The following is a 20,792-nucleotide window of genomic DNA, read 5'->3' as shown; positions in this document are numbered from 1 at the left end:
GATCAGTCGACGAAATGCAGTGCCATGTGCGACAGAACAATGGGGCCGTGCTCCAAGGGACCGCAGCACGCGGGTCCAGCGAGGACTGCAACGTATTCTACTCACCTAAATTCATCTTTCTCCCGGTGCTTTTCTCGATGAAATTGGCCTTGCTGTACCACGGTTGTTCCCTGCGCACGCTGTTGAGCACAGTCCAGATCGTGCGCAGCACCACAGAGTACGGCTCGTTGTGGAAGATGATGATGACGGAGGCCGAGGGAAGCTCCGCGTCGTAGACCAGGCGGCGGCACGACGGGTTGCGGAAGTCTACAAATGTAAATGTACAAATATTTTCTTTGCATTGCACAAAATTTTCGGTATATAAATAAAGTGCGACGTAAAGTATAAATATGTATACTTCTTACATTTTGTTATCAATATATTATAGCAAAATGTAAGCAAATCAGAAAAAACATTAAACTAGAAATTAGACCTTCAGAGGCAAGTTTTTCACGTCAAATTTTAAATTATATAGCATATCACAAAAGCTACAAACTGTCGTAACAACTACTACTGAGAAAATATGGCAAAAGAAACTCATTTAAGCAGTGTTAGTCCCCATCAAGCCAGCAGAGCTTACCATTATTGTTACGTTACTATGTTTATATTATCTTTTATTTTTAATACAATTCTTTATCTATTTTTTTGTAATAATGCAGAGGAAAATGTTGATTTTCATACAAAAAACTCTGGGTCCCCTATTAAGTATAACAATAAATATTCGCTTTTTATTGTAAACAGTAAAGTATCGATATTGTAAAGTTTACAAGAAATATATGTATATAAATAGGATTGAAATACAATAAATAAATAGGACTGATGTTTACAATGTAAACATTTCCTAAATCTTATATATTTATTGTAAACATTTAGGTATCCAAATATTCAAAAAGTGTGGAAAAGACCTTAAAAGTTGATAGACCCGACCTAGTAGTGATAAAAAGGTGATATTGCACGAAAGTTACATTTTACGACTTAGACATTTTGCGTCAAGACGGTTTATTCAAGTATTCTAAAATCTCAAATTTGCGCAACAATGTACGTACAGGCGTCCTCCAAAAATATATGTCATAAGAAAGGCATAATGTTAACGATTGCTGATAACGCGTGCTTTGCTTCGTGTTGCTGATAAAAACAAATATCGACTTATTTCAGACTTCACTACATATCACTTGATCACTACATAGTATGAAACAAAGTCGCTTCCCGCCGCCTACACTATACATATATATTTTCCATTGCTTTGCGGAATTCCAAATTGAAATAAAGAAATCAATTCACATCACTGAAGTAACTTTACCATGAATAAAAATACTTCAGGGAAAAGAACATATCTCGTTCCAATGTCATCAACACACCAAGAAGAATACCCTAAACAAAAGGAGCACTCCATACTCTCCCACGGATGTTGTACGAGGCAAACAGCAGCTGAGAGGCAACAATAGCATTCCCTTGGAGGGTGAATGTCAGGCATGCTGCTGGTAGTAATATTACATTCATATCTTCAAAGTTATCAAGTGGGGGATGGAGAGTGGCCTTACTTTACTGTACATAACTAGCAATCTTTATTATACTGTGCTAATGGTCAAGATCAGTCAGATCAAGATCTAAACAGATCATTTTCAGATCAGGTTGACTTGCTTCTGTGCTTGCTTGTATGTTCTGGCTTTGTTGTGTGTTTCGCTGGTAAATACAAATAAACATTAATAAATTATGTTTAATATATATATATAATAAATTATACAAATAAACCCTCATCATGAATCACTCTATTGGTGAAAACCGCAATTAATACATGTACATTTGTTTTTGAGTTTGTTGTGAACAGATAAACAATTTTGTAATATATGTATAAGAAACAGGCAAACAGGCACGGGGTCCACCTGATATTAAATGGTCACCAAACTGTTTGTCTGTACCAATAGATAGTGTAATTCCGAACGAAGATTTCGTTGTATAATTTATTATGTTTTTATCTGAGTAAAGCCAGACGGGATGCTAGTGGTAGTATAAAAAATAAACATTAAAGTTTAAAAAAAGCTTTAGTTATTGCACAGTTTGATTTGAGACTTCCTGGAAATGGCGTTACTGCAATATATTTGAATTATGTAATTTGTTACTATATTTTGGAATGTTTTTCAATATTACTAATTTTATTTCTATTACCTACCTACATAGGAATAATTATAGTTAAGTACCTATATTGATTTTTTTGATTTTACTTAACATTCACTACTGTAAAATATACATTATTTTCTACCTATAATGGGAATGCTGGTGCCACACCATTTCCATTAAGTTTTCCTTTTTCAAACTGGGTTACAGTTCCCTAAATACTACCTCGCTACAGGTTACCTTCTCTACTAGCTTGTGTTACCTGAAGCCTGTGGTAATGAAATACCTATTATCATTCTACAGTCATAAAAAAAGACTGGTAATTAACCGGTAAATTATTATTTTAGCGTAAGTAGCGATTTAGGTAAATTAGAAACACGTACCATTTAGAGTTCTGTTATACGGCATCCTGTCACTAATGTAGACATTCATACCCAACTTTTTCTCAGATTCAGCACCTAACTGTCTTTCCTTTTCGTCTTGGAGAAATATACTACGTCCACCTTCCCCCAAACCGGGTATAATTCGAGCTTCATCTTCTCGTATTTCTTTCTCATACTCGGTCTCTTGTGCACCAGCAGTCCGCTTCCCACCACGCCATTTTTCAAATAATGACAACAGACACAGCACTAACATTAACAAGAAAATAATTTTTACAGAATACCAACATTTCCGCACAGGAATATACACCATAATTAATTCTAATTTAATTTTTTGCGCGACGCCGCACAGTTTCCACCGAAACCGAAAAACAACTGACTGAACAACTGATTTTGACGTTTCGTTGTTATCACGCCGCCATGTTTGTTTACAGTTTCAACTTTTTAAACAGGAAAGGCGGTCTATGTAAACAAATGATATTCAACCTTTTTATTACATTTTGAAAATAATATTTCCAAATGGAATAATTCCATGAATATTTCGCACTCTAAAGAGTTTTATACCATAATAAAGGCCGGTGCAGACCATATGAGTATACCATCGAAGTACTTACTAAATCCATGGCGTATACAGATACTTCACATATATAAAAAGGTTACATTGTAATGTTTTTATTATATATCTGTGTAAGGCATGCTTGTACGCAGTCATGGAATTAGTAGGTACTCCGTGTACATACGAAGTACTTTATTAAATCCAAGCGCACAATTTAGTAATTGACGCTGAACACTCAGACATATAAACGTAAGTAACGCTAAAATTTCTTTGAGCTGAACCTCTGAACCTAGTACCTCTCTTGGTCGTTATCTACCTATACAGAATTACAGAGAGTGAAATAAAACGTTTTAATATGTTATAGTTGTTTATTAATATTTCCTTTTGCATACAAAATATAGCCATTCAGTCAATTTGATCTCATAATTTCGCAATATAAATAAATTAATATATGCTCTATGATGTCTATAATACACTCTTATAAGAACAATTTAAGGTCTTTAGCTGTATAACAGTGCCTTGGTTAGTAATACACAGCTATAATAGGACATTCTGACAGCCTAAAGGCACTATTTACAGTTTGTGTATTAATACATTCTTGGATAGTATACTAGCTATCAGATAGGATGATAGCTATGATATTTATAATACAATAGTGAACTTTTGTGTCTCTATTACTAAACATAAAAATATACAGACAACGATTTTTTAAAAATAATTTATAGTAACCTACAATACAAACATTTCTTATCGAGCGTGTTACTGCTAACACTGGTGTCAGCTTTTATTCAAGTCATCTATAGGCATCTGACATGACTACTGCCATTCATGTCCCATATAAGCAGACTAGTGAATAAAATATTCATATTCATCTATACGTTTTCTTCACCAGAAATGGTCGACGTAAACGAGTCAGATTGGTAAACAAATATGACACGAGCAGGATTCGAACTGGTTTCATATATAAACGAATAATTTCTTATATTTGATCTATTTCCCAGCCTCAGTAGTCGACTTCGCGGTCTCTTTGAACAGTAGATCTAACGCTTGCATTTGAGTTTTGGACATTTTAACACCTTTCATATCTAGAACTTTGTGGAACTCTTGCAAGGAGCAGTCGGGTAAGAGCTGCAAGAATTGCGCTACAAAACTATCGCCGGCGCCCTCTAGCGGCGCCATCACTAACTTCAACACCATTTCTGCTTTAGTCATCAATTTTATTACGACTTTCGTGTAAGTAGCTGGCGGAGGTCGTTTAACCTCCGAACCGACAGACGGTAACTCTAATAACGCTGTTTTAAGCATATGCGTATCTAACAACAGCTGCTCCGACCCGACAGTAGAAATAGGTTTACATTTATAAATGTTTTGTATAAATTTCGGAATGAAAGAATTGGCGAATCGTATGCAAAACTGGGTGAAGTATTTCCGCGATGAAGCCAAATTATCGCGAAGTATTGGGACGGTGTTTTTTAAGTGCATAATGATTTGCGTGACGTATGAACTCTGGTCGCCGACTGTGTCGAAGTGTAGCCATGATATACGTGTCATCGCTAACAGAGCTGGTTCGCACGCCAGTTCTAGATCTTGTACTAACATTTGGATGCAATCAGTTATCATTTTGTGGAACAGGTCCTGTGAACAATATATTAACATGTTTTGTATTCAATTAATGACAAAAATCGGGACAGATGAATTAAACAAAAACTTGTAAAAATGTGAAGCCCACCTGTTCCGGCAGCAGGTCTATCTTATCAGCCAGCCTGGAAGCCACCTTCTCTTTGAGCTTCTGTTCCAAGTGAACTGTGGTCTCGAGACAATATTCCGATGTAGTGATCACGCTGGTTATCTTCGCTAGCTCTTGAGGAGTGTACCTGAGAATGGAAATGGTGCAAATTTATTTATTTGTTCTTAAGAGAACCAACAGCTATATTTACAAAATAGTCACTTAAAATTCAAATCAGAAAGCCAATTATAGGTTCCCACCAAAAAAAGCAAAATAAAAGTAAATATTGAGCATCAACAAATTTGTCACAAACTTAACCATATCTACGTTGGAGCTAAGATCCGCAGTCAGTGGTTACATTTATATATTTTTAAATTTAGATAAAATAATAATTAAGCTAAGAAGAATGAATTAGATAATCGAAGTCTAATCGATACAGCGCTTGAGAATTTCAGAAAGGAATGGGATATTTCATTCGTACCGTAAAAATAAAATATACATATGATGTGGTAAAATAGGGAATCTTGCGTAGATCCTTTATGATGAAGTTTCAAGTTATATCAACACTTTCGATTCCTCTCGTGTATATTATACGCGATTCTCTTTCTTTTATGAGTACAACAAAATTTAGTCAAGATAGTAAAAAATAGAGTTTACAAAGGAAGTCTACAGTTTTGTTTGTCTACGACCCGTATCGCTTTGCCATAGTGTTTTTTAAACGTCAGCAACATTAAATAAAAAGGTTCGTGCTAAATCTCGTTAATATATGTATAATTTATAGTTATACGAATATTCCATTTTACCTAGATCTCTCTCATCTAAGCATTTTTCCGGTTTCATCCTCAGTTTCAGCGTCGGAGCCCAGGGCCCGCTATGTTTACAAACATACCTGGATCTATTAGTATCATATTCCTTGAGCAACGTCTGCAGGTTGCTGACGAGGCCGGCGCTGGCGGCGCGAGGCAGCGCGGCCGCCAGGACGGACGACGCGTACTCGCGCAAGTACTTGGCGAACACGCCTGACAGTTCTGTCATATAAATTGGAAGACAACACATTTACACAGATATGTTGGTGTACATAGTTTAATAAGAAATAGGTAAATATGTATAAAGTTATTATATTTTCAGGTTTTTGATACTCTATTTAAGTCTCCCGCTGCTGGGCAAATCCTTCCCTTTAGTCAGTATAAAAACTACAACTATCGCCAAAACGACTAAAGTCTGTATAACATACCTAACATAGGTTCAGTATTGCTAAGCCGCGCGCACTGAACCAAGCATCGCTTGTAGAACAGAAACAGGTCTGCACAAGAAGAGATCACTGCACCTCCACCCGTGTTTGAGATTTCCCCCGCTCCTGTATCGGATTTTGCGTCCTGGGGGAGAAAATGTTTTTACATTCACAATTAATGTTGACTTTGCTGGTCAAATATCAAAGCTATCTTTTTTCAATAATCCTACAAGTGTGGAATATAGGGCCAACGGTATAAGTGACATGTAGGGCAATTTTTCCCATAATCATAATCATCAACCCTCCGCAAGCCACTCCACTGCCTTCTTTCTTCTATGCAATATAAGCAATACAGGATCCTGCACGGCTAAAAACTCTTTGTTGTAAGATACACATATTGTCATCTTTTTCATCTGTGGTCCGACCTCTCTTTATATACTTGGAGATTTAAATACAGGAATAAAGAATAAAAGAAAGTACAGCTATACCTTTCAACGCGCAGGATAGAGATACGTAAAGAATTTATAATAAACAGATGACTGTGGAAATAATTGATTTTATACGCCGATTTCATTTAAAATGGCATGGGACAAGAAACTTTATTAGACAAAATACACTAAACATATAATATGAAAGTATGGAAAAGAAATAGTATACTTCGAAAAATGTATAACATCTGACCTGCAAGAACCTGTCCATGAACGAGCGGAGGTTGGTGTCGAGCGAGCGGATGTAGAGCGACAGGTGCGGCTCAAAGCAGCCCCCGATGGCGCCCACCCACGCGGAGCCCCGGGGCGCCGCGGGCCCGTCCAGCGTTTCCGTGTCCGGCTTCCGACAAAATTATTTTTTTTTCAATGATATTATAACACAATTCTCACTAATACAATTTTTTTTCCAACAAGCTTTTTCTATGGCTTCCCCTACATGAATTTCTCACGGAAAGTGTACTTTTCCCAGAATTAAAAGTAACTTGTATCCTTCTCGGTACTCTTGACTACATGTATGAGAAATTTCAATAGCATTGGTTATGTAGATACAACGTTAAGAGGAAACAAACGAACAAATTGACAAACTTACTTTCGCATTTATAATATTAGTTTAAGATTGGGATGGGATAACAGGTTCCAATAATATTTTTCTAGTTTGGATTGGTGGTTCACTCTATCAGCGGGTGGAGATGAAGTGAGTAACGTCAGACAGACGACCAGTTGTAAGATCACAGATCCAGAAATTCCCAGTTTCATATTGGGGAATAACTCAAAACTCTAGATCAAACAAAGTATATGCTCATAGTCAGAATGGCGAAGATTGATTTTTCAATTCATTGAAAAATATTAATTTCAAAAAGAATTTACCTGTTTTTTGAATCGAAGTTACGCTTAAGTAAATTAGTTTTAAATATGTTATTCATTAACTATATTATTCAATCAGTTGAAATGAAAGTGCTGTTTTTGTAAAACCTCGCTAGAGACTTTGGCTAATTAAAATAAAGGTTACCTTGGCATCGATATCAAAAGATGTTTTACTGTCCGTTGCGTTTTCTATATTCTCTGCGCCGATGTCTGTTCCTGTTAAGAAATATGACTAAAATTAAATAAATAAATGTTACGACTTGTCAGCTAAATCACTGGGCAATTTTTAATTTTGTTACTTCTATAAGACTTCTAGCTGTATAGCAGTTACTATAAATCAATAATGCTTTATAAAGACGTTAATTTCAACTCTTTCTCTCTCTCTCTTTTATCCTCGCGTATTCCCGATTACATTCGGAACTGTGATACCCCAAAACCCAGAGTATGCATTAAAAATTACCATTAAATTTCGAATATTTGGCTATACAACCGGCCGCCTGCCTGATGTCAGCCCTTTTTGCGAATATAAAAATATTTAAACTATGTCCATGTGTTATCATTACAAACAGAAGAACATAAAAATGACAAAATCAAACCAAAACACAATCTTTGTTAATTAGATTTTGTTATCCAATCAGGCAATTGCTAACCTGTAAATCTTTTGTGCAGCAACAGCTCAAAATTGTAAGTCTTCTGTATAGCGTATAGAAGCAGTTTGACGTCTAGTTCACTGCGGCGGGCAGCGAGCAATGAGCTTAGGTCTTCACGGGTTATCTATTACAAAATTTATTGCTATAATTTAAAAATAACACGTATTACCTACACGTACTTGTAGTACGCAGTAATTTTAAAATAACCTGAAATTCTGAAACCTGAAGTTAACTTTTATGGATAACCGTAATTAAGAAAATAATATTTGAACAGACATTAAATCTTTCCAGGTATATACATATACTTTATATTGACATTTTATATAGGAACACTATGAGATAACAATATAGACAAGTATTTTCAAACAAATTCATTTTTTGTACTTTTATTCAAGGATGAAAAATACTTGTTTGTTTACTATACTCAATATTACAGTAAACGAGTGAAAAATATTCCATACAAAAATATTTATTTTTCTACGTAAACATACCTTACAGAACTGCATAGCGATCCTCTCGCTGAGCCTCCACGCCAGCGGGAAGATGGTCGCCAGAGAGTCCTCGAACGCCAGCAGATGTCGCTTCAGCCACGCGTAGCGCCGCTCGATGTGCGATATCCACGCTGACTCCTGTTCCGCTGAGAATAGGTGTTGGTATTCCTGGAATAAACACACTACTTCATCCAAAACCATGCTAATATTATAAAGAGAAAAGATTGGTATCTTTGTAAATAATAAATTCAAAAACTACTAGACGATTTTGATGAAATTTAGCACAGAGATAGACGAAACATTCAGAAGTAAAATAGGCTATTTTTATGGCTTTACCCGAGCGAAGCCGGGACGGGCCGCGTGTTACTATATAATTTCAGTCACTAATTTTCAGGATTAATATTTTTTATCACAATAGCATTCAGTCTCTAGCTATATCATTGTTGTATGATAAACATTTATAGAAAACTAACCGTTGCTCTGGGCTCCGCACCCAATAGCCTATATAATAACCTGGGGTCATTATCTATTCTGAATTCATCAGTCAACCAAAGCGATCCAACAGTTTAGCTGCGAAAGCGTGACAGACAGACCTACTTCCGTACTCTTAAATATTATATTAAGAAGTATTACTTTGGATGTAAACCTACTTAGTTTCGAATAATCTGCGCTTCAAGAACAGCCATTTAAATATCAATAATAAGCTACTGCTCTTATAACAATGATGAACACCGCTGCTATATGACTAAAGTCAGGTATAAACCTACCTGTAACTGCATGTGTATGAACCAGTCTAGTAACTCCTGCTTCACCTTCGGCTCCAAGATGTCCACCACTGCGCACGCCTCGCTCAGGGTCTTGTGGCTCACGGTGCTTTTGCTGCCTGGAGATGGATAGAAAATTGATGGAAGTTTACGAATGCCTACTTATAATTTATTAGTGTAGCGGGAGCTAGGTGATTATGCTCGACCGCCACAAAGGGAAGATCTTCCCGCCAGGCTGGTGTTGCGCCGGGGAACCGCACGCGACAGACGGTGTCATGTCGGAGATTGTATATATGCTTCCAATCGAAACCGCACTGTCTGCGCGGTCTAGGCTTGTTAGCTATCCATAGTGAGTCGACCGTCGTGCCATCTGTCCGTAGTGTTCTGGATCACTTGTGTGGCTTGTTATTCGTTGCGTTTGGTCGGCTTTTTACATCTGCGCCGTTGTACATGTGGCGTGGTAGATGTCGCCACATTAGCAATGGGCCTGTTTCACCACTTTCTGGTAAAACATTATCATTATCAGATAAATTTACACGCGACGACCTCACATGTACGACGACGTAGTGGTCACCACCATCGTCGGCTATATGGAGGTCCTGGGTTCGATTCCCAGCGCGGTCAAATATTTGTATCTACAATTACAAATATTTGTCTGCGGTTCTGGATGTATTTCTGTGTGCAGAATTCAGTGTATGTAGTGCTTCGTGTAAGCCGTTGAGTGTTGGCCATTTATTAGGGTTTTGTTTTTATTTATTATTATATTTATTTACAAAATAAAATGTGCTTGAAGTGAGGTATTTTTAAAGGCCCAATTTCTGAATATAAATTCTCAGACTAACCTGTGAAAGCAAGCTTGAAGTCGTCGAGTATCTGCGTGGAGAGTTGCGCGCGCGCAGCGTGCACCTGCGAGCGCAGCGCCGCCAACTCGCGGATGTCGCGGTAGCACTCCAGGTGCTGCAGCACCTGGGGTAGAGCGCAATCACCGTTGACTATCGATAGACTCTGAAAGTCTCTCGATAACAACCAAACCAACAAGATATCCTCTTATAAGGGCTAAAAATGGTTGGTTTTCTCAATAAAATAAATAATATTAGTATGAATTAAAATAGAAATTATTACCTCCATAATGGCCTGCATAGGTAGTACAACTTCTTTATACTGCCTCGTGTCAGTCATAGCGTTGAGACTGTCCACTCCACCCACCAACATATGTAGGTGGTTGAGAGCCGTGATGGCCGCTGTCAGGTTTGACTTGGCGCAGTCCAGCTGTTTAATCTCGGAGGTGATCTCACGGACCATGCTCTCACTACGTTCAGCTTTCTTGTTTATGTCTGCCACCTGAGACACAACCATGAAGCTTTAGATAATACTGGAGCCACAACAAAGAACTTTTTGATACAAGGTACATTAACAAGGTATTGTTGAAGGCTTGAAGACTGAGCACAAGATGGTCAGATGATTTTATAATCACTGACATGGGCCACTGACATGGGCAATGGTGAATATCGGTAGTTAGTCATTAAAGCCATGTCAGATGCTTTTAGGCAATTTACAAAAAATCTGTCACCATTTAATATATTAATATAATAATAATATATTTGTCCTAATATATATTTGGCAATAACACACTTGATAAGAAAGACTAGTGTCAAAGTGGAAGTTAGATTTATACTTTTCGTGCATTTTTCATGACAAATTTTGAATCATCTAGAATTTATCCATTTCAAATGTATATCTTTTCAAATCCAATTTTACAATTCATAGGACCTTCACATTAGGACTTATTGATTGTGTGACTTGTGGACTTCAGCAAAATCATGACGAATATTACCTGCAGAGCCAACTCAGAGATGCACTGCCTCGCATGCAGCAGAGCTTTCTGTCCCTCCTCACGCTGCGAGGGCTGCTCGCGCACGAGTCGCCGGATGTCGAGCTCAACACCCGCCAGCCGGAACTCACAGCGGGCCACCGCACTCTCCACACCCGCTAGCGACTGCTCCGTAGGGAATATGCGGTTGATGTATGCGACTGCATCAAACTGTTAAAACAGCAATAGGTTGGCATTTCATCTGGATGTCATTAAAGATATAGCACAGCACATTTTATAATCAAGAATTATTTTCTCCTAGCTATATGTGTCCAACTGCTGGACAAAAGCCTCTCCTAATTTTTTCTACACATCCCTGTCTTTGGTCTTTTCTCTCCATATCTTGTCAAACGCCAAATCATGAGAACATCAGTCTTACCCTTACTCTTTTCCAGAAGATAAGCAGCCCGTCTAGGCTTCTTGTACACCTAAAGCTTCCTCAACACCGCATGAAAATCCGTGCAATGGTTTTTAAGTTTGTCGCGAACAGACAGACATATGCGGCAGAGAACTTTGTTTTAGAATATGTAAGGATTTTGTAAGGAAAAGAAGCAAAAACCTCGTCGTTGTCGAACTGCTCAGTTCCACCCATAAGTTCTTCGATGCGACTCAACACAGAGCTGGGAAAGTTCAGCTGGACCTCTGGCCCGCTATCCTTATCGTCCATTATGTCGTTAGTATCCATGTTTTTTATTTAAATCGTAAAATTATTCTATACTTTACACAAAATAGTTTGAGCATCTCATAGGATGTTTTGTTGACGTTTTGGAAAATTGTCATATTTGACATTATGAGCTTTTACAATAAGCGTTTCTGAACGATTTGCGTTTAGAATTTAGAACATGGATTTAGAAAATCTTTCTTTGGACTACGTGCGGGTCTTTCTTATAAAATATGATCCTTTGGATTTGGCCACAGATATAATAAGAATATTACATTGAAGGATTTGGAAAATAAATCTGTGGTATTTGGATTCTCTAATCTGAGCATTTTCCCGATTGCTTTCCAGTGATAATAGTTTGGATTGGATCGTCTATCTAAAAATCACATTTAGTTGCAATGCATTCAAAATTGAAGTGAAAAATGTCGACCTATTTTTCTATTTTGTTTTTTCACAGAAACATAATGTAGAGTGCAGGCACAAAACTTTTATGCCTAACAATAAGTTTTAAAATAAAATGTATCAATATTTAAGACATTAAGTTTTGACATTCTTTTGACATAACCATATGACAGACTGCTAAATTTTTTGTGTCTTTCTTGTTTTTTCTTGTGTCCATTTTCTAATGAGATTCGGAATTGGCACTGTTTTACTTACAATCAGTTGTTGTATTATTGCTGTGTCTTATTTAGTTGTTTATTTTTTCATAATATATATACAAAGCCACGGGTAGTACTTGAATATCTCTTTTGTCTAAAACCAGTCATTTTGGGAATATTTGTCATAATGTAATCGTCCGTCACACGTAAATAACTCGTGACGTTCCTTTTTGTCGGTGTTTGTGGAAACGCGCACTCCTCCATCGACTTTCGAGGACTGAGGAGTGAACGGGCGAAGATCGTGCATTGTTTTCAGTTTTTGTTCGCGCCCATGCCGCATCGCCGTTCCGTGTTATCGGCACGATGAGCGGTTGCACTCCCGCACCGAAGTAAAAACGTTAATTTTGTATTTTTATTAAAAACATATAGTGCTAGTGCAGTGAAAATGGCTCGTCTCACGGAGGAAATGGTGATCGCTCGTTCGAAACAGTCAGATTTGTCGGCGATAAAGAAACTCAACTGCTGGTAAGTTAACAGAGTGTCTTCATTACAATTAGCGTAAAAAATCGTCGTTTGAATCATCGTCGGCCGTGTGAAATCATGTAATGCTACCGTGGAGATCGTGTGGCGTAAATAATAGTGGAGCGAAGTTGAAACTACGGCCGGCCGTTCGTTACCCCTTACCTTCCCGCTTGCGTGATTCAAGATTGCTCTATTTTTTCATTTCCTGTGATATTACCTACCAGCCTCTACAATGGAGCGTTTCCAATTTTCTAAGGCTTTTTCTCTGTCTGGCTGTTTAGAAATCATGTCAAGGCTGTTTGATGCACCAAAACTTGGCTCCAATTTGCACATTTTTTTTTAAATATTTTAAGTTAAAGAAATAAATTTGCAAATAGCCACATGCCTACCCAGGTAATTTACATAATAATTTTGAGAGGCTAACAATGAGTGTTAGAAATTAGTCATTGTTTTTGAGGGTCTATTGCCTAATTAATTAGCACTTGTTCAATACACAAAAATCTTGTATAACAACTTGTTATATTACTCACATGGAGATACACATTAATGTTTGTTGAAGAAATCTAAACCTTAAACTCTATCTAAAGCTCATACATATAATATCTCATTAAGGTTACCTTATGCTCTGAGTTTCAGGGTAATAACTACTAGTGTTATTACAGTTTCTGCCATGTTCTAAATTTCATTGAAATCTGATCAGTTAGATTTTGCATGAAATTCTATTTTTTAACTTTTTCAATCTGTCAACTTTCTAGTTTCATTCGTGGCTGGGAGTCTATGTAGTCCAGCATCCACATAATAAGCCACAAAATCTATTGGATTATAATTTAGAACAATACAAATCTGTTTTGTGTGTTAATAAATAAATAAAATTGCGTTCAGTGGTTTTATAGGAGCACTTCCTGAGTATAAGGAGCATTATTATTATTATACCTGACCTGCCTGCCTGAGCCTGCCCAAAGCCACCTTTGAGGATTATTTTTATCCCTTTATCACCTCATACAACATCCATTATTAGATTGGCCCAATTCCGGGGCAGGAATCTCTCACCATATCAATATAGTAGGATATCATATAAATATCCTTATCATTATTATTCCTTTTCTTATTCCAAGCACAACTGTGTGGAAGTAGTAACTAAAGGGAACTCTGTTTTTACCATGACATCACCATATAGGGTGATATCATGGTAAAAAATCAAGGATGTCAACCTTGGAGAAAAGGCCGTCGTGAAGTTTGTTGTGCTGCTTCTTCACCTGAGCTTTGAAAGTTGACAATGGACTTAAGTGTCAATAAAATTTATTTATTGAAGACAGGCAGCTTCTGCAGCTGATGTGCCTATATCAGGCAGGGTTGAAAGTTTTTAGATTTCATTTGGTGATCATCCTAAGTTGAATAAAGAATTTTGAATTTGATTAGAGCCGGTAATAGTTCCTTGGGGACTGCGATACTCCTGGGCACTGTGAGGAAATTATAGAGACAAAGAAATAATGTGAATGTAGTATATCTGTATCATGAGTACTCTTATCTTAATACTGTAAAAGGAGAGTAGATAAAAAGATATCTTATATAGATAAGATCATTTATCAAGACAAGTGACAATCACAATGAAAGTTAAGTGTATTGTAATCATTCTAATTATAGGCACACAATTTAATTTGAAATAAGCAGCACCTTCAGTACTTAATTTCCTATTTTCAGAAATCGGATATCCCATAGCTCGATTCTGCAAGCTTTATCCATCAGAAGTTTTTTGAATTGACCATGAAACCTGTACTATGAAACAAATAAAACGTGTAGCACGTCAGTGCGTCCACACGTTCTTTATTTTTTTTGCATACTCGATATGGGAAAAAAAGATAGCATTAATAATGAACGTTAATAACGTGCCACTTGTTTGTATGTTTCGTGGTAGGCCTTCTCACCAACCAACATGACTAGAATTTCACTTTCGGACGTCTCGTCGACAGAACGTTTCGTTTTTGATAGACTCCTCGCAGCTACAGGTCGAAATAGTTCCTGTAATTGCTTGACATCCAAGGCATCATAAATCTTGGAATAAAAACGATGTATCCTTAGTTTATCCAGATAACCAGTGCGTCACAGCCACAGATAACAAAGCGACGCCATAACTTGCAAGGTCGCCCGCCTCCATCACCCCTCCGCTCTGTATTCTCAGTAACTACCACCGTATATGGTGCAGTGCGAGAATGTGGGAAGTGCTGCTCCAAGGTTCTGTGCTCGTTCTGTGATTGAACTAGGTATATGTTTGTGGAATTAGCTTTTGAGATCATGTCTGGGTAATTTAAACTAAATTGAAAGTTTGCGTTGGCTTAGTTCAAGGTAGAATAATAAATAAATAAATAAATAATAAATAAATATATTAGGACAAATCACACAGATTGAGCTAGCCCCAAAGTAAGTTCGAGACTTGTGTTATGGGATACTAACTCAACGATACTATATTTTATAACAAATACATATATAGATAAACATCCAAGACCCGGGCCAATCAGAAAAAGATCATTTTCCATCATGACCCGACCGGGGATCGAACCCGGGACCTCTCGGTTCAGAGGCAAGCACTTTACCACTGCGCCACCGAGGTCATCATAAAACTATTAATATTAAAAAATAAAATAAAATTGTCCTATGTATTATTAAACTGTAAATAAATGAATACGCTTAAACTCTCCCTCTCTCGTTTGACGTTTTCCCGATAGCTTCTTTAGCAGTTGAGCGTCGGAGCCCAGGGTCCGCTTTCCTACTTTTCCCAACTCGTACAGTGGTCAGCGTCCCGTCATATAGTAGTCAGACCAAATAAATAAGCTTGAACTAATCCAATGAAAGGTGTGGCTGTCGGCCCTAGAGTAGGACTCCACTCCTAATTTTAAAAAGTGACCATGAATTCTGGAGAAGTTCGTAGTGCCATTCGCAAAGAGGCTTGACGTCAGGCAGGCGAAATCACAGCGGAAATCATCAAATTTTTAAGGTTATTTTTTACGCTAACCCGCGACACAGTCACACACCCCGAACACAATCGGACATTCGGGTATAGGTAAGAGTGTAAGACAGTTCTCATTCAGCTACAGAAGAGTTTTATTTATATGTTGTTGATGATGACAAATCTACAAGCACAGATCAATAGGCGTTATCCGATCTGGTTGATTGTGTTGAAGACAATGCGTGTCCCTGAGCAGCGGATGCTGGCAGAGACCTTCGAGATGACGTCACTGATCTGCATTGTCTTGTGTGTTATCGATCGCGTGGGAAGAGAAACTAAAGAAGCGCTTTTGCGTGTAGACTTGAGTTTTTTTATTTCCTCTTTCCGAGGTAATGAAGAACCAGCAATGTATGCCGAATTCGCCAAAGTTCGCCAAACTGTATTGCGATAATGTATAGCCGCCATTACATTGGTAGGTACCAAATCATTCTAATTGAACGATTCACGTCAATGACTATAACGCAGTACACTTTCCCACGACTCGTTGTCAAATCTAGGTAATGCTTGTGTAGACGTCCCATTCAACACAGGTTGTGATTTGTGGACGGAAACCGCTATATGAGATTGTTTGATGCGACAATCGCTTCTTATTACGAAGACCAGTAAAATATTGTTGTCTTTTCCAAGTTCTGTTGTTTGTAAAATCAGCTTTTTTTTACAAGTCTTAAATCTTACCGTGTCTCTATGCTTTTGCAGCAATAAATTAAAATAAAATTTTAAGGAAATGTCTTTCGTTATTCAATGTCTTTCTTTGGAATGTATAGGTTTGAATGTATTTGATTTATTTTCAACAAAATTTCACAATAAGTAATGTGAAGATAAATATACATATACGGGGACTAGTCATTGAGTTCATGTTAGGACCCGTAAGAAAAAATGGAGTATAGGTAGTTAGTATATTTTTCCTTCAGTATTTGATTTTGAGTAAAATAGGTACCTATATCCGCGTTTTCCTTTCTTTTCTATTTTTTATATGTATTAATTTCCGTGCCATTAAGATTTTGCGTTTTACCATAGTTGACCTAAACTTCTCTAAGTATACTTATCTCGGCCTTGTGTGACCTGTAGCAAGATTAAGATGTGATCTCACGTCTGTTTGCAATATGATATGTTACGGTTCAACGTTACCATGATCCTTGGCATAGATTCGCGCGATACATCGTACACTTATAACTTTAGTACTATACCAGAGAGAATAGAATATCTGTCCGGCTCCACACTGTCGTCGAACTCAGACAGATGCTGACGCGAATGCTTTTATTTACCGCAATGAAATATCTGCCAAACTTCAACAACTGTTTGGCGACAGTGTGGTATTAGCATAAAACTAGACTGCCGAATTTGTTATAGGTATGACGTGAAGAAAAGGCTGCGGTGAAGTTTGTTGCTCCGCTTCTTTTTCACCTGCGCTTTGGAATTAGAAAGAAGACGGCGGTAGACGTTTTAAGTAAAATTTTTACGTCAATAAGTTATGTAGAATACATTTCGAATTTGAATCTCCCTTGTTCTCGGTTGTATTCTAGAATGTGTCGACGCAAAGCCAGCGAAATTGGTGTAAATAATAAAAGTTTAAAGATTCGGCTGGGGTTTTACCTGACGTCAACCACCGAGGATGCTATAGTTGTCTATCAGCTGCCAAGATTATGCGTCCCTTAGTTGCGTCGTACACATCTACGGGAGACGCGTGGATGTGGAGTGGTCCTGTTCCAGGGCTGAATCACACGCCGCCCAGTCCAGAGCCCTCCATTTGGAGTTAATATGGCCGTGTTATATTATGGAATCAACCCCACGCGTCGAGATATTGATCGAAAACCTCGTATATTTTTCACGGCGTATTTAAAGGGAGGTAATGAAAATATGTCTATTTATAAGCATATCAATAATATGGACAGACAAGGTTAAGGACTTGTGAGTCAGTGAGGACTTGGTCCAAATGAACTTGGACACAATAAGGTTAATTGAATAGATTTAGTATGTGGATGTAAACACATTATTTAGGCAAGCTATGGTCGATTGACTTGGCTGTGTCTGGACACAAATAGTTGACTCCTGAAGATGTGACAGCAGCAAATCATGCCACATGTATATATTTATAAGACCTATATTTGTTAATTGACGTCTTTGGAGAAAAGGCTGCAGTGAAGTTTGTTGCCGGCGACTACTGCCACTAAATGTCTGGTGGGTAGTCGTAAAACTCGTGTCAGATGTCTTTAGGCGACATGAATAAAATTTAACGCCAGTGTTAGCAATAACTCACTCGATAGTGAATGATTCATCAATAGCCTGCCATATTTCTAATGTGCCTTTCGAGTTTCACTACTCCGACATAAAGACGGGACACTGTAAAACTATATCGTAAAATTTTTAAGAAATTTTACGAACTTGGAGTACCTACCACATGCCCTTGAGTAGCACGCGAGCTGTGCACGTTGGCACTATGGAAACTATGATCAGTATATGCTCGTACAGAATTATAAAATCTGAAATATACAGATACTGATCATCGAATCTCCAAGGTTGTAAGAGGTAGGTCAGGAATAAAAATAAACGAATGATATAATCCAATGTTTCCACCTCATTGTCTCCCGACCCCGGTGACTCAGTGGCCAGGACCGCTCCCGCAGTGTCAGTTGAAGATCATTCGTTATTGTGTCGGTTACTGATGAACTCGTTTATGTCTACGCTCTAAATTAGAGCCTGATTATCTTTTTTATCACCATCGTATGCACTATCGTTGAAGAATTAGCTGAATTTTGGCGAATTCGACGTGAATTGCTGGATTTTCCTTAATACAAACTAAGCAATTTGCGACAAAATCTATTAAATGTAAATTGTCTAATTCTAAAGGCGAATGCAGTCGTACATTTTTGCCATTACGCCGGCCGTCGCCTCTAGAGGTAGGTAGCCTGAAGTATGATTGAATGTTTTCCCATTATTTAGAGCAACATCATTTTTCATTATCTCTCTTTCAACATAATTTGTACCAACAGGCAACACATTTGCTTACTATTCTATCTAAAAAAAAAACTCAGAAAATCCATCCATCTATTTCCCCCATTCAAGAGTGGAGTTGTTGTAGTGTTGTATGATCTAATGACTCAATTTCGTGACCTATGTATTTTGTAGCTTTAATATTTTTCATTTCATGATTATTTCTTCATTCTGTTTGATCTGTTACGCGATTGTTCTATGCTTGCTTCCTATATGTACTCGTATCAAATAAACGTCTCTTTTTAATAATTTTACCATAACATTATTTAAAGAAGAAAAGGTAAGAAATGTTTATGCAATAGTTTAATGAATCATCGTGATCAAAGACGCAAAATCTATTTCTGAATTAGAATGAGAAACGACTTCGCAAGTTCAAAGTACTCGTAATGGAAGTTTATGGACAATCGATACGGTGGCTGGCAGGTCGTGTGTCGAACAAGTTTACAGCCTTCGGCAGACGGCGGCTGTGATCATGAAGCTATAGGTATTACTGGAACCCGTACGGCTAAGTATTTTTTGATCATTTATGAATTTGGTTCTTCTCGCCAAAGTACTCGTATTTTCCATTTTAACAGTTATTAATTAGATTTATTAGCATTGTTCCGTTGTTATTGATTCGTAAATTTTGTTCAACAATATTTTACGCCTCTGTTCTGTATATCTTAATTTACTTAATTATCATTTTTGTTACGTGAATTTGAAACTACGATAACAAATTGATTATAATCACTCTGTATTACGCACGTCTACCGTGGGGGTAGGCAGAGACTAGAGATGGAAACCTGCCAGTGACCTGCCACGATCCTGATAAATTTTACTCTCACTTTATAAAGAAAAGGTCAATTAACCAAACTCTTCTGTAATCAATCTCTCCCACAAGATCGGGAGATGATAGAGTAGAAAAGAAGACCCTGGGTTACGACACTCAACTGCTGAGGAAGCAACCGAGAAAACCTTCTGAGGTTTTTCTCGGTTTCTCGGAGTGTCGTAACCCAGGGTCTGCTTTTCTACTCTATCATCTCCCGGTCTTCGCACGGTCGTAGGCATCCCTAGTTGTCTTCTGTGATGACAACGATGATCTGAATGAGAACACAGGGGAACTCTGATATTCTATCGAGCCTTTCCATTTATTCTTATTCGTCGTAAAGTAACATAAGCCACGTGGCACAATATTTGGCCGGACATTGAACTAGTGTATATCGACGACTTGCCAGAAGTGGGTCAGCCCTGTTGGGCGCGAGCCAGCAAGACCTGATAATAGTGAGGTGTCAACTGTCAAATTTGAAATAGCTTGTTTTATTTCTTATGTATAAAATATGTTATAACTTTTGGTTTATTGTTTTCATTTGAGGATCGATAAAACACTAGTATCATTTTTGTCATATGTCATTGTGATTTCAATCAACATCAATATATGTACCTGTAAGGACTGGCAATATTTTTAATTAATCGTTTTGAACGTAGAACGTTTTGCTCGTATGAGAAAGAGAAAAGAATTAGAAATAGGTACATGACAAGAAACGGGACAGAGCGCTATTTTATTTTGTCCTTTTCGTGTGCGCAGTTTTGCAACGGTTAGGTACTTCATACAACACATATTGAATTAGCCACAAAGTATGTTTGAGACTTGTGTTGCATTTCTTTATTGGTTTTCCATTATCATAGTTTTAGTTTCCATAAATATCCGTATAAACAACCAATGGGTCGATACGAAATGATTTTGTTGTTGGAATTTGACCTCGATTTATGACCGATCAGGGCAGACCGCGTGGACACACCATAATCGCAATCCATTATGAAATTTGTGGCCAAGGAAATTATCTTTATTATATCGTGTATAA

General features: G+C 37.5%; 3 protein-coding genes across 15 annotated transcripts in view; 1 reads left to right on the top strand and 2 right to left on the bottom strand.

Moving 5' to 3' along the window:
* LOC128681448 (uncharacterized) overlaps positions 1–2,943 on the bottom strand; it is a 28,757-nt gene extending 25,814 nt beyond the window's left edge. For 5 of the 9 annotated variants that reach the window (XM_053765343.1, XM_053765339.1, XM_053765336.1 and 2 more), the window contains exons 1-2: positions 2,538–2,942; positions 106–306 (exon numbers count right to left, since the gene is read on the bottom strand). In XM_053765343.1, the coding sequence (XP_053621318.1) occupies positions 106–306; positions 2,538–2,847 (511 nt within the window). In that variant the 5' untranslated portion in view covers positions 2,848–2,942. Of the gene's footprint in view, positions 1–105; positions 307–2,537 lie in introns of all 9 variants that reach the window. The other 4 variants (XM_053765344.2, XM_053765342.2, XM_053765341.1 and 1 more) reach the window with 3 other exon arrangements.
* A 495-nt stretch (positions 2,944–3,438) lies between these two features.
* On the bottom strand, positions 3,439–11,963 carry Vps53 (Vacuolar protein sorting 53). Its single transcript, XM_053765532.1, has 13 exons — positions 11,734–11,963; positions 11,139–11,345; positions 10,427–10,645; positions 10,147–10,270; positions 9,308–9,423; positions 8,541–8,708; positions 8,050–8,173; positions 7,545–7,615; positions 6,729–6,875; positions 6,051–6,192; positions 5,706–5,844; positions 4,820–4,964; positions 3,439–4,725 (listed from the first exon to the last, which is right to left on the bottom strand). The coding sequence occupies exons 1-13, from the start codon at positions 11,857–11,859 to the stop codon at positions 4,081–4,083; spliced, it is 2,373 nt and encodes a 790-aa protein (XP_053621507.1). The 5' UTR covers positions 11,860–11,963; the 3' UTR covers positions 3,439–4,080.
* A 444-nt stretch (positions 11,964–12,407) lies between these two features.
* The window catches only part of LOC128681482 (uncharacterized protein), a 28,125-nt gene continuing 19,740 nt past the window's right edge, over positions 12,408–20,792 (top strand). For 3 of the 5 annotated variants that reach the window (XM_053765414.1, XM_053765416.1, XM_053765411.2), the window contains exon 1: positions 12,409–12,959. In XM_053765414.1, the coding sequence (XP_053621389.1) occupies positions 12,880–12,959 (80 nt within the window). In that variant the 5' untranslated portion in view covers positions 12,409–12,879. Of the gene's footprint in view, positions 12,960–20,792 lie in introns of all 5 variants that reach the window. The other 2 variants (XM_053765412.1, XM_053765413.1) reach the window with 2 other exon arrangements.

The sequence above is a fragment of the Plodia interpunctella genome, chromosome 27 (genome assembly GCF_027563975.2).
Source record: "Plodia interpunctella isolate USDA-ARS_2022_Savannah chromosome 27, ilPloInte3.2, whole genome shotgun sequence".
NCBI lineage: Eukaryota > Metazoa > Arthropoda > Insecta > Lepidoptera > Pyralidae > Plodia > Plodia interpunctella.
Note: the sequence above shows the minus strand (reverse complement) of the source record. Positions and strands in the feature narration are given on the sequence as shown.